We start from the raw sequence: 26,121 nt of genomic DNA, 5'->3' as shown, positions 1-26,121 counted from the left end.
AGGTCAACACCAGGAGTTGACACAGCACTTCTCAAATCCCACACAGGACTGGCACTTTGTAAAGTGTGTGGAAGGACTTCCCTGGTGGCCCACTGAGACTCGAGTTCCCAATGCAGGGGGCCCAGGTTCCAGCCCTGGTCAGAGAAGTAGATCACACATGCCGCATTTTTAAAGTTCTTTAAAAATAATAATTAAAAAAATTAAGTGTGTGTATATTTCAGTGACATACATAGAAAGATTTGGGTCAGTTTTTTAAGTCGTTGACCCTTTTTTTTCTCATTTTCGTCATTCTCAATGAGGGCAAACTTTTTTGACATGTTTATTTTTTAAAAATCTTTATTGCTTTGTGATTATACAATAAGTATAAAAATTTAAGTATTATAAAATGTGACTTCAAAAAGTGAATTTTTTTTAAATTATGAAATAAAGGATCATTTTAAAATCTTCAAGTATCATAAAATGCATGGTTTAGAACATTGGTCCTTTGTGACTCAGTTGCATCCCGATCCACCCCCAGGATTCCTGCTGTTCACATGCTTTGTGTCCCTTTGTGACAGTCTCTGCATGACCAGCACATGCTTGTGATACACACTCATGTCACACTGGACATGGCCAAGCCACCTTCCTTGCCTGTACACTCAACAGCCAACTCCCCACATCTCACAAAACGCCTGAAGCTGCTACAGTGTTTTGCATTAGGTAGATGTGTTGGGTTGAATCATGAAATTAATCTGACCATTTGTGACCCATAAAAAACAGCAATTTCCTCTGGTTCAGCATCATGCCACAGTCAGCTCTCTGGACATTTGGAGGGTTTCCCACTGTTTGCTGTTGGAAACAGTACAGCAGTGGATATCCTTGTATTTTACCCAAAAAGAGTCACAACTCTTTCAGCCATTCAGAAGAGGCCTGAGGAGGGGCGCTGCATTGCCTGGGGAGTGGAGGCCCGTGGAGCTGGAGGTTCCCCAAAGCCCGCCCAAGTGGCCAGGCAAGGGTGGAATCCACCTGATAGGGGACACTGCACTCACACGGGTGAAGCCTCAGGGCCACCACTCCTGACCCCGGGCATCCTGGGAGCCCCTAGACTTGTCCTCTGGCAGCTGAGCTCGCGGAGGTCAGAAAACAGCTTCAGAAATGTGCTCCAACCAGAGTCTGTAGGACAATGTTTTCAAGTTTTTTCCAAGAATATTGGAGTGGCCAAAAAAACTGAGACTTCACTGGTGGTCCAGCAGTGAGGACTCTGCACTTCCGACGCAGGGAGCACAGGTCCAACCCCTCGTCAGGGGGCTAAAAGTCCCCCACGCTGCGTGAAGTAGCACCTGTTGGAAGGATGCCAGCACTCCGGGGCCGTATCATGGGCGCTGGCGGGCAGGCCGCTTCCTCTGCGATGCTGCTGGGGTGCAGTAGACCCTGCTGGGGTCGCAGTGGAGTTTGTGGGTGGTCTTCTTGTGGCAGGCGATGTGGACTAACTTGAGGTTCTCCAAGGTGAAGAGCAGGCGGTAGAAGTACTCCCAGTCCACCTCTCGCCCTTCGGCGTCGTGGACGGCCGCGGCCAGCGTGGGCACGACCGAACGCTTCTTTTCTATTCTGTAAAGCAAGGTTAGGAATGTTATCTTCTGTTCTCACAATGTCCCCGCCACCTGCCCCCGTTTAGTTAGCGCCTCATCTTCTGCTAAACTACAGAGATGGGTGGACATGGTGTCTACTCAGCTGAGCCATCAAACAAGATTTGGCTGCATCCAGGAGAGACAGGTGGAGAGGGTGAAGCTCTTCAGAGGAGCAGCCCTTGGATCATCCCAGCCGGAGCGGCGTGGGCACTGGAAAAGGGCTCACCCAGCAACCACTGACACGCTGGGGACACCCCTTCACAGACTGACAGGGGCACCATTGCCATACATGGCCCCCACCCACCAGGCCAGCCATCTCACGTTGTAAAAAGTACATGGTGTGTAGTTAAAATACCAAGAAGTACACTGGAAAAAATGAGAGTCAAGCATAGTCCCATTACATGAACAACAACATTCTGACTTCCTTGGCTCACACTTTATCTATGTGCAAATTCACTAAAAAATTACAAGATGATATATGAACATTTTTTAAATAGAACCTTACAAACAAAGCTATAGTCACCTCCAACTACAGCCTTTAATCTCACTTCCCAGAGACAATCCCTGTTAAGGGTCTGACATCTGCCTTTCCAGACCTCTTCCTATAATCTTATCTGCAGACACATGTGTCCATTTAAAACAACCATGACGTCGCTTTATGTGACCCAATTTCACATATAAACAACAGTTCAAAAGACCTCACGGCACCCAGTGGAGAAGCTTGTACACCGATAGATGGGACCGGAAACAGCGAAGCTGGGGGCTGGGGGCCACTAAACTGGCACAGAGAGCCCTGTCCCCATGACACAGAAATGCTGAGCACCAATGAGTAAGTATCTGGGAATAAAAGAAAGAAGGTGGCTCCCTCTGCAGACACAGAAACCATGGCTGGACCACAGTACTGTGCTGCACTCCACAGCCCACCAGGGTTCCAGTCCTGGTGGGGTCCCAGGGGCCTCGAAAGCCAGGAGGGGTGGGGCTGAGACCCCCTCCCTGGCCATTAGTAGAGGAAGAGAGAAGATGCCAAGGGTCCGGGTCTTCCAGAAGAGGAAGGAAAAGCCTCTGTATGAATTACCAACCCCACCTAATGGTTCTGTGGGTCGGCCTGGCCCACTCTCAGGGCTGTGCTCTGCTGGTGGGCTGGCTGGGGGCTGGCCCTTCTCCCCACAGGGTCCTTCATCCTCCCTGCGGGTCGGGTTGGGCTTCCTTGAGTGGTGATGGTGGCATTCAAAGAGGATATACCCGTGTGCGAGCCTGCACCGGGCCTCCCCGGCTCCCTGTCTGCTGGAGCAGGTGGCCAAGTAGATGCAACGTGGGGGTGGGAAGGAGGCCCGAGGTAAAGACACCCACAATTGCTGGGCACAGGGCGCCATCAGCACCCTGTGAAGCTCCAGTCACATGGAAAACCAGGCCCTCAGCCCACCTCTCACTCAGACACACATCCAACTTCCACACATCCCACCACATACCACTGCAGGTGGTATGGAAGCCGCCAGCAAGGAAGCAACACGCAGTTATCTGACAGCCTCCGACTGAGCCTCACCACACGGGCAAAGGGTGGCAGCTGTCAGCTCAGATGGGCCCGTCTCAAGCCCGTGGGAATAAAAGCAATAACATGGCCAGTGGGACAGCCCTCAGACCAAAAGACATGTCAAGGTTAACAGGACGGGCCGGGAGTGGCAGATCAGGTTAAATCCAGCCGCGCATATCTGAGGCCACGTGGATCGGAGTCCACAAACACTCTGAGAGGAGAGGCAGCCAGGAATCCGGCAGCAACTGAAGACATATGCCTACCTCTACACCTGGCTCAGACGGCAAAGAATCCGCCTGCAATGCGGGAGACATGGGTTCAATCCCTGGGTCAGAAAGATTCCCTAGAGGAGGAAACGGCTACCCACTCCAGTATTCTTGCCTGGAGAATCCCACAGACAGAGGAGCCTGGGGGGCTAGTGGAGCCTGGTGGGCTACATACAGTCCACAGGGTTGCAAAGAGACACAACTGAGCAACTAACACCAACACCAAACAGTTCACAGAGCAGCCATAAAATCGCGGTGGAAATGACAGAGCCCTTAGACCCAAATAACAATACAGTCACCCAACTCCCAGCAAGTGGCTAAAGCGGACACCGACCTGAAATGTGTGTGTTAGAGGACAAGAGAGATGCAAAGTAACTTATAAGCAAGAAAAACACCTCCAAAATAGAAAGAACAAATGAAAAATAAAAGGCAAATGAATGGAGTTAAGAGGCCGAGGACAGCTCTGAAGGGAGGGAGGGAAGTGCTGGTTCCAGAAGGAAGACCTGTCACAACACGGGGCCCTGGGGGGGTGCCCTTGGGGGTCAGGCCCCATGCTCCCGGGGGCCCCTGCTGCAGGGAGCAGGCCTCTGGGCCCAGAAGCCCTGCCCACCTGAAGCCCACCTGGACCCCTGCCCCGCCACCCAGCCATCACTCCCAGGACAGGCTGCAACCTGGTGCACACACCCTCGTGGTGTGAGGGGGCCTGAGGGTGGGGGAGGAGGGTAGACTCTGGAAGCCAGCCACTGCAGCCGCGTCCCAGAGCCCTGAAAAGGCCACCAACTGGGACAAGGAGCCTGGCCTGGGTGACACCGTCCAGGAGGGCAGACGACGTATGCTGCATTGAGCGTCGGTTACTCCTCTGTGTTTCACTATTTAAACACGTGGCTTCAGCCCCACCAGAGTCGGGGTGGGCCCGCGGCCATATCTCAGGAAAAGAAGCCGATGTTTTCAGAGCCTGGCTGCCTCCTGGTCAAAACCACATTTTAAATTAAAAGCCAGTATGTGTATCTATGTGGATGTACATACGTTTAGAGAAAGAGCAGAAATGTAACCGACGTGTTTCAGGAGACGTGACCCTGGCTCCAATGTACAAGCCCAAACCGTAAAAACATACCCTCAAAGAACCAGTGTCCAGGATGTAGAAAGAATTCCCACAGATTAATTATGAGACCAAAGACAGACAAAAAACGAGCAGAGGCGGCAACAGCAGCTTCACAGAACGCAAATGGCCGACAAACTCATGGACAGCCCAGCTTCCTAGTAACCAGGCAAACGACCTGAGACCAGAGAAGCTGCTCCCCACCCAGCAGGCAGGGAGCATGCAGAAGACCCGACACCAAGGCGGGCAGGGCCGGGCCCGAGGATTCTCCACCCTGCAGAGCAACCCGAGACTCATGGGGGCAGACAGTGACGCTAGGAGCCAGTGCCCCACGCAGGCGAGAACCCGAGGATATCTTTATGGGGGGCTCTGCCTGCAGGTTCCTCCATATCTGTGCCTCCTTCGTATCCGTGGATTCAGCCAACGCGGATGGAGAACTGTAGCATTTCCTACTGAAAAACCTTGTGCATTAAGTGGACCCGTGTGATTCAAACCCCACGTTGTTCAAGAGTCAACAAGAAAAGCGTCTTGGTTAAAATAGTAAAATTTTCCATTTCTTTTTTTGAATGAGCTAACATACACATAAAAGCGATCCTGCCACCCAAGACGCACTCACACTGGCTAAAGTGGGAAACGCCCTGCACATCACTGCCCAGTCCCTCCACCCCCCACCCTGGGACAGGCAGGGATCCCTCCGGTGCCAAACTGACTGGGCCCTCGGCTGCCGACCACCGGCTTGGCCCACTGGTGGGAGCTGGGGATGGGCGAGGGGACACGGAGGGTTGCACTGGTATGGATGGGGGCCTGAGCCACCACACTGAGTGACGCCACCACGCAGGTGACAGTGGACATCCAGGGGGTCTGTGGTCCACGAGCCAGGCATGTGGAACACCAGGCAGCCATCAGCCCCGGAGACTGGGCAGGGCCAGGCCAGCAGGTGCCCTGCAGTCTGTGCCCACAGCCCCACCCTGTGCACTCACACGTGGTCCAGGTTCCAGGTGCTGAAGAGCACACGGCTCTCTCGGTTACTGTAGGGGTTGATGGAGTGTCTGGAGGTACAGTCGTCCATGTCAAAAGGACCCTGGACGGAAGAGAAGAGGTGACGTCCCCGAGGCCAAAGAGCCGCACCCCCAAGTTGGAGGCACCCGAGTCGGGGGTAAGGCCCTGTACATGGTCTGTGCTCAGGAGGCAGACACTCTGTCCTGGCAAGGCACCCCGCTCCCTGGTGACCCCAGTGACGCGCTGCATCTGCGGAGGGGACCAGTTAACCCATCAGCCGCCAGGAATGCCAGGCTCCCTACTGTGTACCTCCTGTGCCCCCAGCCCTCCCCGCACCACTCCATCACACGGCTGCTCCCTTTCTGCCTCCTCCACGGCATCCCGGCATTTCCCTGTTACCTGCACAGGCTGGGCCACGCAGACGTGCTAAAGTGTCACCTCCCCCTGAAGCCCCAGCTGCACTCCACCCCGAGACCTGGCCAGCATCCTGAGGGCCCCCACAGCCTCTCTGCAAGAAACCCACCACCCAACTCGCTGACAGGGCTTCGACCCAGAGCTTGCCCAGACCGGGGTAGAGCTGCTGGTCACTGTCCCCGCCACACATACCACCAGGCTCAGGACACACTGCCCGGGAGGGAGTGGTCAGGTGAGAGTGACGTGAAGCCAGGTGGGAAGGAGCAGTGTCTGGGTGCTTGGGACATCACCCTTGGAAGGGGATGCCTGAGGCGGGGACAGAGGCGGGGGGGCTACGGGGGGAGACTGGCCCACTGCCAGTGGCAGGGAGGGGCTTTCACTGGAAGAGCTACATGCAGCTTACGTCCACCCATACCTGGCCTGCGAGCAGCTGTGCACAGCAAGCAGTGCCCCTGCGCTGTCCCCACGGCTCAGAAGGCTGCTGCCAGCTGACGCCGCCCCGCCAGGGCGCCAAGCTCTACCAGCACCGACACGTCATGTCCGGCCACGACCCTGAATCCGGGCAGGCTCTCTCATCTGGGCTTTCCCACAGGGCAGACCACGCATCAGCCACCACCCAAACGCTTCCCTCCTCTGAGGCCAGAACAAGGTCTCTGCTCACAAGCAGTCGTGTCCTGACCCCTCCCTGCATGGGCATCGTGGGAACTCGTTGGGAAGGCAGGTTCTCAGGCCCCACAGAGCTGCTGAACAACAACCCTGGGAGGGGCCCAGCCATCCTCACAAGCCCTCCAGGGGTTCCGACGTCACTGAAGTCTGGGAACCACTGGTGGGGCTGACCATTCCCTCACCCTGTGCAAGCTGGCACCCAAGGGCTGCCCCAGCTCACTAGGCCTTGGCCAGGGTGGCCCAGGAGATGCCCGCGGCTCACCTGGCAGGAGAACCAGCCTTCGGGGGTGCAGAGCCGGCGGCCGGCCTTCGCCCCTCGGTCGAAGTAGCTGCTGTTGTACTGGGCAGCCTGGAGCTTCTGCTGCATGGAGCCCACGAGCCGCAGGTACTCCTCACGAGCCTCTGCGCCCACCAGGGAGGCGCCAGAGGTCACCTGGAGAGGCAGGAGCATCCCTGAGCACTGGCCACAAACCCTAAAACCCACCGCTGTCTAGCTCCCAGTCCACTGAATGCCACGGCCCTCAAAGACCCTGCTCCCCGGGGTCCCAACAGGGCCCTGAGGTTGGGGGGGTGGTCTGAACTCTGCCCCCTGAAGTCCCAGCAAGGCCCTGAGATTGGGGGTTCTGGATCCTCCCCCCTGGAGTCCCAGCAGGGCCCTGAGGTCAGAGGGTTAGAGCTCACACCCACCATAACTGTCTGACTCTGGGAAGTTCCTCTCGGCCCATGAGACAGAGCTTTGGTCACAATCAGATAAGAAGCTTAAGCTCTATGCACACTGGCTGCTCCATCTCCCGAGTGCTACCCGGTGGCAAGAAACCAGAGGAAAAAAAGTGCAGGTGAGAAGCGACCTCCACATCACCACCCACTAGAGTGCAGGTGAGGACTCGCACCCATGGGCCCACACTGAGCACCAGGCAAAAGCAAGGGGACTGCCTGGCCCAGTGGGAATGACAGCAGGACAGCAGACAGGTCATCACAGAATGGGGCTGGCTCCCAGCGGGGTCTGTGGATGATGCCCTGGAGACACCCATCAGCCAGCCTGGGAAGAGCACTTCACCAGCAGAAGGAGCCTGAGGGTGACTATGGTCAGCAGGGGTGGAAGCAGGGACGAGGGGGAGCTGGGTCAGGCCCCAGGACCTCAGATATCCCAGCCCTGAGGTTTCCTTTGTGCTCTCAACAGAGCACCATGAATGATAAACTCTAGTCCAGGACACACAGCCGAGAGCAAGGTCAAGGTGTGAGGGTGGCGGGTGGTCTGCAAAGAATGGAGCATGACACCTCCTGGCTAACATCTGAGCATGAGGTATAGGAGCAACGGCAGGGGGCTCCCGGGGCAAGCAACTCAGTGCTGGCTCACGTTCACCTGCACCCACACCCACACCAGGCCTCACTCCTCTGACATTCACGCCGGTCCTGGGAGCCAAGTCCCAGAGGCAGAGCTGGCTTCCTAAACCTGCCCAGCACACCAGGACCTACTTCTCTCAGATAGCTCCGGATCCGGCTCTCGCAGCTGTATCTCAGATAGCCAGACTTGCTCCTAAAACGGGACTCCAAGCCTGCCGGAAGGAGAGACAAGATGCCTGGAGCCTGGGGCTGTGATCTCCTGGGAGGGGCAGACAGGAGGGCTCTTGACTCAGCTCCATCTAGAAACGTTCTGACGGGAACCTGCTCCTTCTGCAAAGGAAGTCATCTCTGGTCCACCAGCACAGAGCACCTCAAATGCCACCAGGAAGCCGCTTTCCCAAGGGGGCTGCTCCGCCTGGCTCAGAAGACCAGTCCAAAAGGTGAGATAGGTCCAGGTGACTGGATAAAGAAGATATGGTCCACCCATGAGATGAAATATCATTCAGCCTTAAAGAGGAAGGGAATGCTGACACCTGTCTCCACACGATGAACCACGAAGACGTTATGCTGAGTGAAGAAGGAAGATGCATGAGCTCACTCATACGAGGTCCCTGAGGAGTCATATTCCAGGGACAGGAAGACGGGGGGCCAGGGGCAGGGGAGAGGGGGTGAGTGATGCCCACTGGGGACAGAGCCTTAGTTTGGGAGGATGAAAACCTCTGAGAACAGGTTGTAGGGCTGCTGCACAACATTGGGAATATATTCAATACCAGCAAAGAACTACGTGCCCAAAAATGGTGAAGATGGTGAATTTTATTTCATCATGATTGAAAAATAAAACGGCCAACCCCAGGGCTGCCTGGACCCTGGCCCTGTGCTTGGGAAACCCCTGGATCTGGGAACTGACGGAGACCCCAGGTCTCAGAGAGGCAGTCCCAGGGAAGCCCTCCGCGCCCACTCCCTCCAGGCCAGAATCCATGAGGTACCTTCAAACCATGGCGGGTCCTCGGCCCTGGTCTCGGCCGCGATGTTCTCGCTGACGGTGCCCAGCAGGTCGGCCAGCAGCTTCTGCCGCAGTGGGGCCCGCTCATCTGAGAGCAGCTGCCGGGCGGCCTGGATGACACCCGCGTGCGGCTCCTGGAACACGCTCAGGAAGCGGCTGATGTCACTCACAACTGCCACCGAAGAGGACAGAGAGGCCACCAGGCCTTGGAGCACAGCCTCTGGGAAATCACCTCCTTCCCCTGCCCCGACAGCCACCAGCCCAGTGCTCCAGGCCTGGGGCCTGGCCCCCCACATTTAAGATGGCAGTGGGGAGGACAGATGGGGAGAACACGGGAAATGAAACACACCAAAGAGAGTTGCTGCCCTTCCCCGTCGGCCTCCCCTCCTCCAAGTGAAACCACCTGGTCTTGGGCCCTCACTCGAGACCTCAGGCTCCAGCTCATCCCTTCACTATCCGGCTGACTCCCCACCTTTCCACACGCACCCAAAAGCAGCCAGCCCTCCAGGTAAGCGTTAGAAACTAAGGGCTTCGTCCTATAAGCAGAAATCCAGACCCACACGAGGAACAGGCCCCTCAGCGGCTTGGGTCATTTCAGGGACTTGAGGCTGCTTGGAGTTCAAACATCAGTGCGATCCACCCTCCACAGGCTAAGCAAGAAAAGCCATGTCATCACAGCAACTGGTGCAGAAAGACAGAGAAAATCTTCAAGACCTAGAGCGTGTCGAAAAAGTCTCAGACTGAACCGCAAAAGTATATGTACAGAAACATAAAGGGGCTTCCCTGATGGCTCAGTGATAAAAAATCAACCTGCAATACAGCAGATGCAGGTTCAATCCCTGGGTTGGAAAGATCCCCTGAAGAAGGAAATGGCAACACTCTCCAGTATTCTTGCCTAGAAAAGTCCATGGACAGAGGAGCCTGGTGGGCTATATAGAGGTGGACATGCCTTAGCAACTAAAATAAGAACAAAGAAAGATAAAAAGGGACAAGAAGGACTTCATCAAAAGTAAAAATTTCTACTCCATGTATAAGACATGGTTAAGAAAACAAAAAGATGAGCTGCAGAGAAACTATCTGCCAACCACACATCTGACAAAGACTCACATTCAGAATGGACCAGAGGAACCCACAAGACGCAAGCAGGAAAAATATCCAACTACACAGCGGACAAAAGATGCTCCGCGAGAAGGTTTACAGATGGGAAATCGGCCCAGGAGAAGATGGCCAACACCATCAGCTGGGAAGGACATGTGAATCCAGACACCACCACATGCCTGCCGGAGTGGCTAAAGCAGAAACAGCGACAAGGCCAAGAGCTGGTGAGGCCACAGGCGCCTGCTCCTGTCCTTGCTGTGGAAATAAGCCAGGACTGCAGCTCTGGAAAGCAGCACGGGGCTCCTTCCTTTTCTTGGTAACAACGTTATTCAGATTTAATTCTCTAGAAGGATAAGGCTCGACAGAGGAAGGATGCTTGCCACACCATACATGTCACCTTCACTGCTGCCAGCAGAGTCCCAACCAAGGGCCGAGGCCACATCCACATTCCTGTCAGCCTCTCTCTCTCCCCATCCTTTCAGCAGAGGGGCAGGACAATCTCAGTCCTCGGAGCTCCACTGCCTTCCCATAGCACCTGAATCGGAAGCCCCTTTCCACAGGGGCCAGATGACCCTCCTGGGGGACACGCACACGCCTGGCCAGTGGCTTATGGCTCCAGTAGCACTTGTCACCCAGCAAAGATTCCACTAAAGACCCACCTCCAAGGGCACTGGCTCCAATAAGGCAGCGCCGACAGGAACCTGAGGATGGATGGGTGTCCACAAACCCGACAGAGATCAGACACTAAGCGTAGAGTCAGTCACCTGCCCATCCCTTAGAAAACAGATTAAGGAAATGCTTACCGACTGAGACACAGCGAGTCGTTTGGACGTCTGCATAAGTTAACTTGAATTTGATGCTGACTAAAACAGCCTGTCTGTGGTAGATCATACATACGGTGTGCATCTGCCTTAATTATTAAAGAAAAGGGTGCACTGACCAGAAGTAAAGAAAGTCCATGTTAAAAGTAAAGATTGGGGAATTCCCTAAAGATACCATGGTTAGGACTCTGAGCTCTCACTACCAAGGACCATGGTTCAATCCCTGGTTGGGAAACTAAGATCCCACAAGCTGTGCAATGCAGCAAAATAAGTAAATAAAGTTTAAATGCCCCTGTTCCTGGGACGCCAATGATGGTTACTCCTTCGATGGGCAAGACTCTGCCGGTGCCAAGGCCATGCTGACGCTCTGTGCACATGCTGATCTGCTGTTTCTGAACCCTTAAAGGAAGGCATCCCTGACTTGTTTAACAGTCTCTGTCCTGAAGACACAAAACTGTGCTGAAAACCTTGCTTCTCTGGAGCAGATCCTCGGAGTGATCTTAGAGACTGTCTTCTGGGCTGCAGTCCTCAGTTTGGCTCAAATAAAACTTTTCTATTCTTATTATCGACTGTTTATTGATTATTTTGGTCAACAGAGCCCAGTAAACAGGACAATCTTGCTCTCTGGCTCTGCTTCTCCCATAAAACTGGGCAGCCTCCGAACCCCAAAGCCCACTCTCTGCCCTTAGGAGTTACTGCTGCTGCTGCTGCTAAGTCGTTTCAGTCATGTCCAACTCTGTGCGACCCCATAGACGGCAGCCCACCAGGCTCCCCCATCCCTGGGATTCTCTAGGCAAGAATACTGTAGTGGGTTGCCATTTCCTTCTCCAATGCATGAAAGTGAAAAGTGAAAATGAAGTCGCTCAGTCGTGTCCGACTCTTCGCAGCCCCATGGACTGCAGCCTACCAGGCTCCTCTGTCCATGGGATTTTCCAGGCAAGAGTACTGGAGTGGGATGCCATTGCCTTAGGACACCTCAAATAAACATAAATAAAACTAAAGGAATTTCCTAAAGAGACACATACAACAACCAACTGGACAGGTGGGCTCCTGGCCAAGAGGATGGACAACTCTGCCATCTGAGCAAGCTTTGCCTCCAGGGGCTTTTTCCTTTAGGGACCAGAGCACGGGGACCCTCCTTCCCAGGGCTGGCATCCCCTAGCAGACCCTCTGCACCTCCACGACCACACCCACTTCCCCATCAGTCTCCAAGATCCCCAACACTTACAGCCCTGCCAGGTCTGGCCAGCAGTGAGAAGCACAAGCTCTGAGTTGTCAGGGGCACTCCGGAAGTAATCTCCAGTCAATTCCGTGCCATCCTCATAGAGACACAGGCGGGAACCAGGGACAGGGAGCTGGGGAGAAGACGGAGGTGAGATCGGGGTGGGATGCTCACTTCCTGGGTCTTAGGGGGGCCCAGTCTTGGGGTGGACAATCTTGGGCTCCCATCTGCAGCCCTCACAGAGAACAAGAAGGAACCATGTTGTAAAGAATCCTGCCAGAGATGCAGTCTGCACTTACGGAGCACGTCCATCCAGGGCCCCTACTGTAGGTTGTTCTAAGACTTGGAAAGTCACAGAGATGAATATACACTGGTGACCACTTTGCAGGATTCACCACTCAGACCCTTTCAAACAGAGCTCCCCTAAGGGACTTTAAAATCCAAGCCTGTTTCCAAAAATGACGCTTGACTGCTTGCACTAAGCCTGTAAATGCATCCCCATCAACGAGGCACACGGCCTGACAGGTGTCAGCATGCAGTACCTATGGCTCAAGTCTCTCCCTGGCACTGATTAATTAAGGAGCACCTTACTGAACAGGACTCACCTCCTCTGTCTACAGAAGTGTGACCAGCTCACGGGACTGTGAACCTGCTGAAGTTTACTCCTTTGCCACACCACATTGATCCATTTTATAAGTTTTTATACCCAATTCCTTCCCTTCCCCCGTGCCATGCAAGTACACACACACCCAGCACTGATCTAGGCCCAATGGAGGAAGTTAGGACAACAAGGGTAGGAAGGATGGCTGAAATCCCTAGAACAGTAGTGCCTAAGGGCCATGAGAGGCCTCAGAGCCTGACCCTTCATGTTACACCAGGGAAACCAAGGCAGGGAGCATGTGAGCCATGAGCTGATAGGCACCAGAACCGGGTCCCTGGGCATCAGGCCAGAGCTGTCCCGAGCCTGGCAGTCAGAAGGGAGGAGAGCCATCCCAGTTCTCTACAAAGTCCCCCTGCTCTGACCTGGCCCAGGCGCCAGACAGGGCACTGGAGACTTCTCCACAGCACAGGAAATAAGGATCTCTGCAGCTCAGACGTCTCCCACATCCCTGGTTTGGAAGTACAAAAGCAGTGCCTCTTATTCTCCCCAGATGTCTCCCAAGCGGGTGGGCTCCTAAGCGCAGGGGCAGAGGCTTCACTCACTCTGCTGAGACCCGGCACCAGGACCCAGAAGCCTGGAAGGACCCCAATCACAGCCCACCCCCTAATCACACACACACCCCTCCCCGCAGTGCCCACACCATCAGAGGCTCGGCTAAGAGGCTTTGGGTGGACCTAGTACTGGGTTGGGTTTAAACACCAGCCTTTCCTTGGTGGCTACAGCAGATTACTCTGTCCCTCCGAGCCTCAATTTCCTCATTTGTGAAACGGGGTGTGAGCATCCATTTCAGATCAGGGCACCTGAACGCCACCAAAGCCCAGGACAGAGCCTGTACAGAGCCCAGGGTGGGGCACGTGGCCATCGGCAGTGGTCAGGCTCAGGCTCTCTGCCCAGAGATGGTGGACAGCGTGCCCTCCCACTGTCAGGACTCGAGGGCCTACTGTGTGGCTTGGGGCAGCCTAAGCTCGGCCAGTCCCGACGCCGCAGGACGATGGATCAGCACGGTCCCATCCTGCAAGTGGAGGCTCCCACCCCGCGGCCCCACGGGGCACCTGCAAGTGTTGGCACCCCTTCCGCAGCACTTCCTCGCAGCTCCTGCCCGCCACCCCAAACTTCTTCTCGCTATGCAGGGACCGCAGCTTGAACGTCTTGGGCTTCCGGAGCACTGCGGACATCCTCAGAAACTTTGGCCCCGCGGGCAGCACCTGCTCGGCGGATCGCAGTGGTCTCCACTCCAGGTGGTCTTCACTGGGAGAATCAAGGCCGCGCGCCGCCCTCGGAAACTACATTACCCAAAAGGCCAGGAAAGCGGCGGCATGCCCCGCCTTGTGCGCAGGCGTCGCCGCCGGAAACTTCATTACCCAGAAGGCCAGGAAAGCGGCGGCCCACCCCCCCCCCCCGCCTTGTGCGCAGGCGCAGCGCGACGGGGGCGGGGTCGCGCACGCGCGGAGGCCTGGGCGGGCCGGCCTGGTTGTCATGAGAGCGGCGGCCGCGGCCGGGGCGATGGGCGCTGGCCGCCGCGGCTGCTCCTCGACTGCCACCGCCACTGCGGCTCGGGGGTGCGGGCCGACCCGGGGCGGCGGCGGAGGCGTTGCCTGAGCTCCGCAGAGAGTGCGGCGCTGCCGAGGGCCGGCGGAGATCCTGAGTCTTGCGAGTGTCCTGACAGGTACCCGAGCGGGCCGGGGCGGGACCGACGTGCGGGGTTTGAGCGGCGGGGCCGGGTCCACACGGGCCTCAGTGGGAGCGGCCCGCGCGCTGCGTCACCGCCCGGGCGGCCCGCGGCGCCTGCGCTCGGTTCCTGCGTTGGGCGGCTGCGCGAGCCCGGCGACCCCGACTCCGTGCCGGCGAGGTGGGAAGGAGTCGGCTCTTGAACCTAATCTGCTCCGAGGACTCTCTGGGTCACTTGCGAACCTTGAGGTTGCTGCACCAAAAACCATTTAACTGTGTGCCGTTTACCATAAACCGTTTAACTGTGTACTGCCTTACATTTTCGTAAGAAAAAAGTGAGTACAAGTTTGTCTCCTAAGCCTTGTAGCAAGACATTTGGAAGTTGCTGAATTGTTTCACCGTAACGTAGCTATCCAGTTTCCCTGATGCAGAGTGAAAAGCTGACTCCGCAGGGATGCCGGAGATGGAGCCGGCGCTGGCTGTGGGGAGAGGACCTCTGCTCCCGGCTAGCGGGGGCCCGACCGAGCTCCGGTTCCCCCCAAAATGTTAATGATGAATTTTGTAGTGCCTGATATTAGTGTCCTCAGTGACACCCCAGGTCTCTTACAGAAGACTTGAAGTATTATGCAGAAAAGATACAGGGTGGAAGGAGGTGGCCGAAAAAGAATCGTTTTCAAATACCCGAACCGAGGTAATAACTTTGCCTCTGCCGTTCCTCGGCACTTCTCCTAACCTGTCTCCTAGATGCCAGGGCTGTGTTTGGGATTTATTGAAGCCGCATTGTATAGTGGACACATCCTTTATTCCCATTTAAAGGGCCCCATTTCTGAGTCTTAGTGCCATGGCCGAGGGTATTGGTCAAGATCAGAGACTCTGGAGCTTGAGCAGCCTTAGGACAAACCCTGCCTGCGTGGCTTCATAGCTGATGACCCTGAGCCAGGCCTCTCTGTGCCTCAGATTCATCTCTACATCAGGACTGTCAGAACTGTCATGAGGGTGTCAACACGTGTATCTGCATGGAGACACACGGTGTGAGGAAATCTGTCTGTACACACATAGCAAGATGAATAAATAGCATTTCAGATCTGCATGATTTCAGGGTACATGGTCACACTCAGGTGAGAATATTGAATAGATAACCTCTTTTGTTCAAGGTGGGATAGACAGTAACAGCACCTTTAAAGGTGCTGGAAGGATGTGGGGAATCCCCAGCACAGGGCTCTCACCCTGAGCTTCAATAAGTTTGGCTGGACTTTAGAATCTACCACACGAAGAGAGGGTTAGAACGGCAGATTGGGCTTGAGCAGGGTCCCTCAGGCGGGGCAGTGCTCCAGGTCGAGAGGCCTGGCCACTGTCTTCTAAGGATCCCTAAGAGGGGATGTATTCAGTCATCCTTCCAAAGGTGGGGCCAGTGACACTTGGCAGAGAGGGGTGAACTTAGAAGTAGATGGGCTGGGGGAGGTATGGAGACTGAGGGGAAAGTCAGCCCTGGCTGTGAGCCTGAACCCTAGTGCGTGGGAGGAGCCACAGGCTGGGCGAGACTGGTGCCTGTCTGGCGCGGGAGCTGGAACACAGGCCACGCTCTGCAGTTGCTGTGGATTATGTCACACACTCATCCATTTTCTGTGCCTGCATTTCATCAGTTTCTGGGTTAGTTTGGTGTTCCTCTACTATCCTGTGACATCCTTCAGCGAGCTTTGTATACCGAATGACTGGGATCCTTAATAGTAGTATCTCTTTCTGTTTTTAATGCGTTTGTTCATATAGTCCAAGAAACCTTAGCAAGTGCCGGCCAGTAATTAATTTGTCGACATAGTCCTTTTCAGGGTATCAATAACAGTCAGAGGAGGATCCAGATCCATCCCGAGCATGTTAAAACAAGCATGTCTTACATGGGGTATGCTCATGTGTCATCGCCTCCTGAAAATCTCAGTTAATAGTGTGTCCCACCCCAGAGAACCTTCTGGAGAAGCCTTTATCCTCTGTGTTTTTGAGGGCTCTTGGTTGCATACTGACCCTTCAGCCAAATTGGCCAACTGCAGAGCATCGACAGCCTTAGTAACTGGGGAGTCAGTGGGAGTCTGTGAGTCCTTTGGGCTTTAAGTCCTGATGCTCACAAGGTGGGGGTGCCTGCCACTCTCAACACTGCTTCCCCATGTCAGCCCCACCCCCTGCCCAGAGCTCCCTGCTACTCTAGCAGCCACCCTCCTCCCAACTCTTAACCCCTACCCTTGATGCTGTGCTACAGCTCAGCCCCTGCAGCGGAGTCCTGGGACTGAGCAGTTTGGTCCTGTTCTCATGGCTCCATCCCTGAGTCAGTTCCTGAGGAGGACGTGGAAGTCTTGAACTGACCGAGCTGGGAAACATGCCCCACACGCAGGGGCTGAGGGGTGCAGGGTGTGGGGAGGGTGGAATCACAGAGGGAAATTGGGATTGAGGTGCTATTTTCAAAGGAGTGGGCAGAGCTGGACATCATTACAGCCACGCTCAACATGATGGTAGGTAGCTGTGAGCCAAGCCAGGTGCGATTTTTTTCTCCTGAGAGAAAAAATCATCCAGGCAATACTTACCCATCTCCCCACCGTTTGCCACACAGACTGGCTCCAGGAGCACCGTTGTGCATGGAAGGTTCTGTCTGTGGTTCTGCTCTCCCTCTGCTGGTCAACGTTTTCATGTAGCAATGATTATGCTGTTGATTAAACTGCCCCTTTTCCCCCTTATCTTTGTATAGCTGTTTAACACACTGGTTTATTAGTTTCCTAATTTGAAAAACTTTGTATTCATATCTTAGCAAAAGACCTTGTTTTTGCTATAACAGAGTAACACAAGCTGGATGAATTAAAGCCACAGAAATATATTCTGGAGGCTAGAAGTCCAAAATCAAGGTGCACGTGTGCAGGGCCACACCGCCTGTGCAGATCCTTCTGGCCCCTCCCAGCTCTGGTGTCCAGGTGGTCCTGGTGCACTTGTACAGGGCCACGGCCCCTCTGCAGACCCCTTCCGGGCCCTCCCAGCTCTGGTGTCCAGCAGGGCCACACCCCCTATGCAGAACCCATCCTGGCCCTGATGGCCTTGGCTTGTAGGTGTGTTGCTGCAGCTGCTTGGCCCTTGTCACTTGGCTCCTGTCTGTGTGTGTCCCTGTCTGTTTACTGGTAAGAACGCAGTCATGTTGGAGTAGGGCCCTCCCTACTCCCATAAGATGTCCTCTTAATTTGCACACTGTTCCTAGACGTCCTGTCAGTGGTCCTGGGAGTGAGGGCTTCAGAGCGCTTTGGGGACACAGTGCAGCCCACGGTGCTGCTCAGGCTCTTTGGACATGTTAGTGTATTTGGGAAAAGTCATGGTAACTTGAATGATACTCTTAAGTAATATCAGAGGTGCCTTAGAAATTACATAATAGGAACTAGACTGTTTCAAAGCAATGGGACAGTCTGACTGGGCTGTGAATTGCTTGTGTGTTAGCAAGGCGAGAACTAACACATAAGTGACACTCGTGACAGTGTCACTTTGTGCCCCTGAGCCCCCTGATTTTGAAGCCATCTCTCCTGCTCTCGCACACAGCCCGGCTCGCAGAATGCCCCACAAGATCGGATTCGTCGTCGTCAGCTCATCTGGACACGAAGACGGCTTCAGTGCCCGGGAACTGATGATCCACGCACCGACCGTCAGCGGGTGGAGGTCACCAAGGTGGGCGGGATGAGGGGCCGTGAAGGGTGGGTCATCAGGGGCACGTGGACTCTCTTGGTCTAAGTGCTAATGTTGTTACAAATCAGACGCAGGACCACGCAAGTGTGGGGTTGTGCTGCCGCCTCACCCATCTAGTTACATGCTGGACTCTTTTCTTTCTATTTTTAATGAAAATTTGTTGAAACTTTTCCTCTATAACTTTACCCCACATTCACTTAAGTGTGCACATACGGAAAAGTAGAAAGAGAACTGTCTGCACCCCCCAACACACACACACCCAGTTCCCTGATTGAGGGCCAGTCTGCATTCTCTGTGCTGGGTGGTAAGGATTTTGCATCTCACCGCTGTCATGTAACATAGGACCTCAACCCAGAAAGTCTCTTTCAGATTCCTCTGAAATGTTTATTTGTACACCTTTAAAAATGCTCGTTACTTGAGTGATGTAACACTAGTGAGTGTTTTTCAGAAACGTATTCCTGAGAAGCCTTCTTTCTTCCCGGAAAGTGGGCCAGAGTTGGTTTTTAAGCTGCCCCGGGACTTGGTTGGGCTTCCTGGGTGTTGTCAGCGTTGGCCGCCTGAGGCCACTCGCCTCGGGGTCCGTGCTCCTCGAGCCTGGTGTTCCAGGTGCCAGGAGAAGGCTGACTGTTGCTCCTAAGTCATGAGCGTGTGCATCTGTGTGACATTTACACTCAGTCATGTGCTCATGACTTACATTTACTCAGGAGGTATGTTGCTGAAAAGTTGAATGCAAATCCCATTTAAAATTCAGACGCATTTTCCTCTCGGAGTTTTTGAGAAATGATTATGTAAAACAAAATTTAAAGTAACGTGACAGTTCCAAATTGTATGATGGCTCTGACCCACGACCGTGGGCCTGAAGGTAGCCAGCTGAACAAATTAAAGGACCAGGGAATATCAGGTGAAAATTTTTTGCAACCAGTGCACTTGCTCCCTGATTTTGTGTAATTGGGTTTCTGCCTCTCTTGGAACATTTATCCATGTGCAATAGGTGGTATTTGCCGTCGTTCCAACACCTCCTTACTCAGCAAATAGGTAACTGGCGGCTATGCCCTCTTTAGCCAGTAAGTTAAGTGATCACCACTGGGTGGCTACTCCTTTGGCTGTGGAATCGGCCAGCTCTCCTAATGGTGGGAAGAGGTTTCTAATCTTGGCACCTACTCTGATGGGAGGAGAAGGACTCTCCCTACAGAGGCAAACCCAGGCTCATATACTGTGCCTCCGAGAAGCTCCATGTAAGGCAGCTAAGGAGGTTTAATGGGGTGGACCTATGGGGGGTTTCTCTTTTGTTATGAAGAGAAAGTAGAACAGCGAATATAGCAAAATCGCACTGTTTTTTTACCCTCCAGCTGTGGAGATGACGAGGTGTCCGAGCACAGGGCCGTTACCAGGACTTCCACATGTGAAAGAGGAGCCAGGAGGAGATGCAGGGCCCCCTCCTGAGAGCAGCATTTGTGGACTCGTTTGTCCATATCAAGGAGTCATTAGCGTCGTTCAGCCAAGCCTCAAATACGATGTTATCACATAGTGAGAGTCTTCCTAAATACAGGGGTATGACAGCCAGCTTACACACGGTCTGACTCGCGTCGGCTGCTCCAGTGTGGTCTACATGTATATCCAAGAGAGCTTGAGTAAAGCCACAGAACAGGGGCACGTGGATTTCGTATTCTCACCTTATAAGAGGGCCCTACAGAACAGTTAGGTACAGAGTGGCATTGGGATTCCAGAGAAGTTACATACAGGGTGAGTAAGGGGTCGCTGCTGTCATGGACAGGTCGTTTCTGGTGACAACTCCAGCAATCAGAGAGCACCCTTCTTTCACAGTAGATTGGGAAATGTGTACAAAAGTGTCTGTCCAAGGGAGAGAGGGGGAAATAAAGTAAGAAGCAATGGTGAGAAAAGGGCATATGGGCCTGGCCAGTCTTGGCCATCCATCTCGTCAGATGTTGTCTGCTTCCATTCCTGGAAATTGGTGCTTTCACATCAGCACTCATTGGTGTGCAGGGCCATCCACTCAGGGCTTGGTACTCTCTCTAGGTGTGACGTGAATCCAGGAGCTTAGCCGCACAAGAGTTGGTTAGCAGTACCTGATGGGGCCTTTCCAGTGAGGTTGAAGGGAGTCCTTCTGGGGTGTCTTTTCCAGAAGGTGAGATCTCTAGGCTGCAAGGTGTGACACTCACAGCAATCGTCTCCCAGGAGCCTGCTGTGAGAAGGCTGTGCTATTAAAGCACGATCACTGTCAGTGGGAGCAGTAAGGCTCTTGCAGTATTGAAGCATGTCTCTGTTTATCAGCTGTAGGTCAGAAGAGGCAGGACTGGCTGTCCTGGGCATCCTCTGACCATCTCAATGGGTGAGTGTTTGAGTTCCCAAAGGGGTTGATCTGGGGGTTTATAGGGACCAACAGCAATGCTTTTGGCCAAGGTATTTGGAAGGTCTCTACAAATGAAGCTTCCCTGATGGCTCAGGCAGTAAAGCGTCTGTCTACAATGTGGGAGACCCGGGTTCGATCCCTGGGTTGGGAAGATCCCTTGGAGAAGGAAATGGCAATCCACTCCGGTACTATTGCCTGGAAAATCTCATGGACAGAGGAGCCTACCAGGCTACAGTCCATGGGGTTGCAAAGAGTCAGACATGACTGAGTGACTTCACGTTCATGTACAGATGTTGCCAATTGGGTCTTAATAATGTCATCAATGCATTAGATTAGCCCTGTGGATTGAGAATGGTAAGACAGTAAAAGTGTAAAACCGACCAGACAGCACAGACCCACCTGTCCAAGTTTTCAGCTACTGAAGTTCAAGGGGTTCCCCAGGTATAGGTGGTCTTTTCTAACAGAATATCAGCCACAGAAGAAGCAGTAGCCTGTCTACATACAGGGGAAAGTTTCAGTCCAGTAAGAAAACGTGCAGCTCATAACTAAACATGTTTATGTCCCTGAGATGGGAACAGCTGAATAAAATCCCTTTGCCAGGTCTCACATGGCCCGTGAGCAGTTTAATGCAGTGCAGACAGGCTTTCCTGGATTAAGTTTCAGACAGATGAACAAGTAAGGGGGGCGCTTTTCACAGCCTTATTAGTATCCTCCCTCCAATACTGGCTTGTGAGCTCTGTCGTTTTTGCCAGTAGACCAGTGGCATCACGTGTGTACAGTGGGCAGTGATGGGGACTCTGGAGCTTCTGCTAGGACCAGAGTGTGGTTTGGCCCAAACCAAGAGTTCTCTTTTTATCAAGCCAACAGTTATTCAGTTCCCAATATAGTTTTTCCTTTTCTGGGGCCAGTTGTTGGACATTTCTAGTCAGTGTTCCCAAATTGTCCTCTGGGGCACATGGGGCTGTCCCTTTGGACCATGACAGAGGTTTAGCCAGAGGTTTCTTTGAGAGCAGCATTTTGGCAGAAACGCCAGCAAGGTCATTTCCTTTCACTTCCAGGGAGTCAAGTCAGGAATGCCCAGGGACCTTGACAGCAGCCAGAGCAGGAGGCATGAGTATGACATCTAATAAATCTCAGACATAAGAGCCATTTTAAACTTTATTCCCATCAGAGGTAAGTCAAGCTTGCTGTTTCCATATCGTCCCAAAGTCATGGGCAACTGCACAGACATAGAGGCTCTGAGTATAAGCGCCGGTGGTTTTGCCCGTGGCTGCACCACGAGCTCCAGTGAGAGGGTGTGTTTCCTCCTGTTGGGCTGAAGCAGCCATGGGTATCGGTGCTGCCTTGACAGTTTCAAGAGGCGCTGCAATAGCAGCCCCATGTGGTGTTTGCCTTTTCCTCCTATGAATAAGAACCTTAGTAAACCGTGGAAAATCTGCGTTGGTCAGAGGAGTCTCCTGTAAGTTACTACAGAGTCAAAGGGGATGCGTCGGTGTGAGCTGTCTGAAGGAGTTTTGTCGGTGAAGCGGGAGAGGAGCAGCAGGGGTGAGGTTATTACAGCAACAGTGAGTTATTCAGGAGCAGCCAGAAGGAGTGTTTCCCAGGAAGTGAGACGGCTAGCAGGCCAGCATGGTGAGGGTTCGGGAGAGCTTCAACTGCACAGGCTACAGAGATGGTTAGAGGAACCCGGGGATTAGTTTTTGGTGCCCAGAGTGGCTCTGAAACAAGGGGGCTGTCCCCATGGCACGGGGTCCAGCTGTCTGCCGTGATACCCGATGGGTCGATGATGGTCCCTGTGTTTTAGGGCGAGTGCTCCAGGGATGTTCCCCTCCTCCTCATGTCAGAGAGGAAGAAAGGAAACTGAAAACTGGGATGTCCAAGGGCAGGGCCCTTATTAAACTTCTCTTTAAAGCTCCAAAGGCAATATCATCCTGATCTCCCCAAATAAAAGGACCAAGTTTGTTGGTTTTTAGAAAACGTATAAGGGCTGGGCCTTAAGAGAGAAATTTGGAATTCAGTTTTGACAGTAGCCAGCTATCCAGAACACCTTGTGATTGGACTGAGATTGAGGTTTGGGGAAGCTGAGAATGCCGTGTAGCCTACGGGAATCTAAATGTAGCCTCCTCCTAAGATCAGGTGCCCTAAATACTGAATCTGAGTTTGAGCAAATGGCAGTTTTTCCTTGGAGGCCTTGTGTCCCTTTAAAAGGTTTAACAGGTGAGTGCTGTCTTCCTGTGAAGTTTTAGAGGAGAGCACAGAAGCAAGCCGTCCGTATGTTTTAACAAAGTAGAGCCTACAGAAAACTTGGTTGTCCAGATTAGCCTTTAAGGTCGGAGAAGTAAGGGGGACTTTCAGGGCCTTCCCTGGTGGTCCAGTGGTTAAGACTCACCCTCAGGAAGCAGTCCACAGAGCAGTCACAGGGTGATTCTGCTCCTGGTAGGAACGGATGCTGGTCTTAGATGGGTTTAGGGACCACAGGGTGCCAGGGGTAACGACATTGTGGATTCCAGAGATGCTGGACAGACCTCCATCCTCGGCCATTGCATTTGTTATGGGCGAAACAGAATGCTGCAGGGACTGATACCGAGCAAGCATGTGGCCCTGGCTTTGAAATCTTCTGCTATGGACTTGATGCCTCTGAGGACCTCTATTTAATTATAAGGTGTTGATTAATTCTGGGGAGAAGTTTTGAGGGATATGTTTAAATATTAATATGTGAACACTGGATTCTGTGAATTTCAGGTGGAGATTTTCCATATAAGGAGAGCAATAGCCGATCCAGTGATGACCAGTGATTAGTGTCCTTGAAATCAGCTCTAATACATCTGAGACCGAGCAAGTAAAAGATACTGGAGGTCATTCAGTTCACCTGGTTGGCTATTTTGATGGCCAACAGTTCAAATTCTAGACCTGTTTCCCTCTTCAGGAGAAAGAAATTCCAGGATGTCACTTTCGTAAGAAATCTCTCCTCCTGCTCAAATAGGGGTGAAAGAACTGAAGGAGAAACGAGAATGTGTCTTTCAAACGGCCTGAACAAAAGGGAGCAGGTTGCAAGATGGGGACCTTCTGGGGTTCATTAGACATCCCCCGCTTTTTCAGCTCAGCACTCTCAGGCAGAAGCTGCCTGAGAGCAGTGGGCTGAGCACTGAGAGTGTAACTCTGGTCATTGAGGACACAGATTCCTTCCCAGTCCAGAGGGTGGTTTCTCCAAGCCAATTAGAAGGAGGTTTGGGAAGAATCCCTGTGGTTCCTCGAAGCCTGGTGCTTGGGTTAGGAGGACATGGAAAGGTTGTTTGGAGCATGGAAGGCACCTGCAGTGCTTAAGCCCTAAAGGTCTTCCCCTCCCCGCCACCAGTGTCCTGGCTTTTTGCAGCAATAGCAGAGACTAGGGTTTTTTTTTGTTTGTTTGTTTGGAAGTGGGTCTCCATTTGTTGAAGATTAAGGATGTTAGTGGCTTTCCTTTTGGTTGAATCATCCAGGGCTCAAAACAAGCTGATCTACCAAAGTAACCAGACCTGGAGTGGACATGGTTTTCCATTCTATCCTGGTCCTTTTAACAAAGAGAATCCCCATTCAGCCCATTCATGAACACAGAGTTGGAAGCAACCCAAGTGGATTCAATATCCAAAAGAAGACCTGACATTCTCAAGTCAACCATAGTGGTCGTGAACAGGGTTTATAAGTTTCTGCATGCAAGCCTGAATTTTGTTCCAATCATCAGGATTAAGAAAACCTTTGGAAACTGTTCAGTGAAAATTTCTAGCAAGTTCTTGGGTTTCCTGCTGTCAGTCAGCATCTGTTTCTCCAAATCCTTTTCAGGATTTTCCCATCAGGCAAGTTTCACACAACATCAGTCCTGACAGACATAAACCTGAGAAGCTAGGTTGCTAAGTTCAGAAGTGTACTGGACTCCTCAGCAAACACATGGGGTTCCTCAGTTCCTTTGGGAGAATCTCTGACGGTAGCTCAAAGTTCAGCTTTAGTCCAGGGACCATTAAAAACCCAGGGGTTTAGCATCTGGACCCCTAGAAGGCTAGGCTTTCAAGGGGAAGGATTTAAGTTCAGGGAAGGGGGAAATGGGGAGGGGTTTGGAGAAAAAGGGAAGTTCAGCCAGAGGGGTGGGGGGTTGCAGAGGAGTGGAGGATGAGCAGAGGGGGAGGGAAGGTGGCACAAGGTAGGGGGAGGGACCTCAGAACCCATCTTGTCTTCTTTCAATTGCTTGTTCACCCCCACTATTTCTGCTTTATTGACTATGCCAAAGCCTTTGACTGTGTGGATCACAGTATACTGTGGAAAATCCTGAAAGAGATGGGAATACCAGACCACCTGACCTGCCTCTTGAGAAACCTATATGCAGGTCAGGAAGCAACAGTTAGAACTGGACATAGAACAACAGACTGCTTCCAAATAGGAAAGGAGTACATCAAGGCTGTATATTGTCACCCTGCTTATTTAACTTATATGCAGAGTACATCATGAGAAACGCTGGGCTGGAAGAAGCACAAGCTGGAATCAAGATTGCTGGGAGAAATGTCAATAACCTCAGATATGCAGATGACACCACCCTTATGGCAGAAAGTTGTTGCTTTAGGGGTTAGAATATACATCCTTAAGTTTAACAGTCTATTTAAAGTTGATACTGAATGAGTTCACATGTGATGTGGAAACCTTGCAACTTTGTAGATGCATTTAACTCTCTTAACCACCCTTATGCTGTAACAGGAGAGAGGAGATTCAGGTTGGTGACAGTGTCTCTGTGGCCAGGGTGAAGGGAGGGCGTGCCTGAGTTTATTTTTTGTATTTTTTATTTTTGTAAAAAAAATTTTTTAGAACTTTTTATTTTGTATTGAGGTATAGCTGATTAACAATGTTATGATAATTTCAGGTGAACAGTAAAGGTCCTCAGCCATACATATATGCATATCTATTCTCCCCAAACTCCCCTCCCTTCCAGGCTGCCGCATAACATTGAGCAGAGTTCCCTGTGCCATACAGTAAGTCCTTGTTGATTATCTGCTTTAAAGATAGCGATGTGTCCAGGTCCATCCCACACTCCCTAACTATCTGCCCCGCCCCCACCTCCCCAGCAACCGTAGTTCATTCTCTAAGTCTGTGAGTCTCTTCTGTTTTGTAAGTAAGTTCGATTGTATCATTTCTTTTTAGAGTCCACATATAAGGGATGTCATATGATATTTCTCCCTCTTTGTCTGACATACTTCATTCAGTATGACTCTCTCTAGGTCCATCCATGTCCTGCAAATGACATTATTTCCTTCTTTTTAATGACTGAGTAATATTCCCTTGTATATATGTACCATATTTTATCCATTCCTATGTCTTGGCCGTTGCAAACAGTGCTGCAATGAACACTGGGGTGCATGTATCCTTTTGGATCATGTTTTTCTCTAAGTACATGTCCAGGAGTGGAATTTCAGAGTCGTATGGTAGCTCTAGTTTTAGTTTTTTAAGGAACCTCCATACTGTTCTCCACAGTGTCCATACCAATTTACATTCCCATCTACTGTGTAGGAGGGTTCCCTTCTCTCCACACCTTCCCCAGCATTATTGTTGGTGGATTTTTTTGATGATAACCACTGTGGCTGATGTGCGGCAATGTCTCATTGTAGGTTTACTTTGCATTGTGCT

The 26,121-nt window shown here is 52.5% G+C and overlaps 2 protein-coding genes across 5 annotated transcripts in view; one reads left to right on the top strand and one right to left on the bottom strand.

The window, feature by feature from the left end:
* Positions 1-318: 318 nt before the first annotated feature.
* DFFB (DNA fragmentation factor subunit beta) lies at positions 319-14,067 on the bottom strand. Its single transcript, XM_040264197.1, has 7 exons — positions 13,784-14,067; positions 12,077-12,203; positions 8,913-9,101; positions 8,059-8,138; positions 6,845-7,015; positions 5,484-5,584; positions 319-1,587 (listed from the first exon to the last, which is right to left on the bottom strand). Exons 1-7 carry the CDS (start codon positions 13,904-13,906, stop codon positions 1,353-1,355), a joined length of 1,026 nt encoding a protein of 341 aa, XP_040120131.1. The 5' UTR covers positions 13,907-14,067; the 3' UTR covers positions 319-1,352.
* A 176-nt stretch (positions 14,068-14,243) lies between these two features.
* Positions 14,244-26,121, top strand: part of CEP104 (centrosomal protein 104) — a 38,768-nt gene continuing 26,890 nt past the window's right edge. For all 4 annotated transcript variants that reach the window (XM_040264194.1, XM_040264193.1, XM_040264192.1 and 1 more), the window contains exons 1-2: positions 14,244-14,397; positions 17,961-18,086. In XM_040264194.1, the coding sequence (XP_040120128.1) occupies positions 17,974-18,086 (113 nt within the window). In that variant the 5' untranslated portion in view covers positions 14,244-14,397; positions 17,961-17,973. The remainder of the gene's footprint in view (positions 14,398-17,960; positions 18,087-26,121) is intronic.

Source organism: Oryx dammah, unplaced genomic scaffold, assembly GCF_014754425.2.
Source record: "Oryx dammah isolate SB20612 unplaced genomic scaffold, SCBI_Odam_1.1 HiC_scaffold_21, whole genome shotgun sequence".
Classification (NCBI taxonomy): Eukaryota; Metazoa; Chordata; class Mammalia; order Artiodactyla; family Bovidae; genus Oryx; species Oryx dammah.
Note: the sequence above shows the minus strand (reverse complement) of the source record. Positions and strands in the feature narration are given on the sequence as shown.

What these genes read in the sequence shown, in the direction of transcription:
- DFFB (XM_040264197.1), bottom strand. Translation starts at nt 13,906, where the DNA reads ATGTCCGCAGTGCTCCGGAAGCCCAAGACGTTCAAGCTGCGGTCCCTG. An exon ending in TGGCCAGACCTGGCAGGGCT is followed by an intron (nt 9,102 to 12,076) that starts GTAAGTGTTGGG and finishes CTTCGGTGGCAG; the next exon opens with TTGTGAGTGACATCAGCCGC. An exon ending in TCCGGAGCTATCTGAGAGAA is followed by an intron (nt 7,016 to 8,058) that starts GTAGGTCCTGGT and finishes CTGCCTCTCCAG; the next exon opens with GTGACCTCTGGCGCCTCCCT.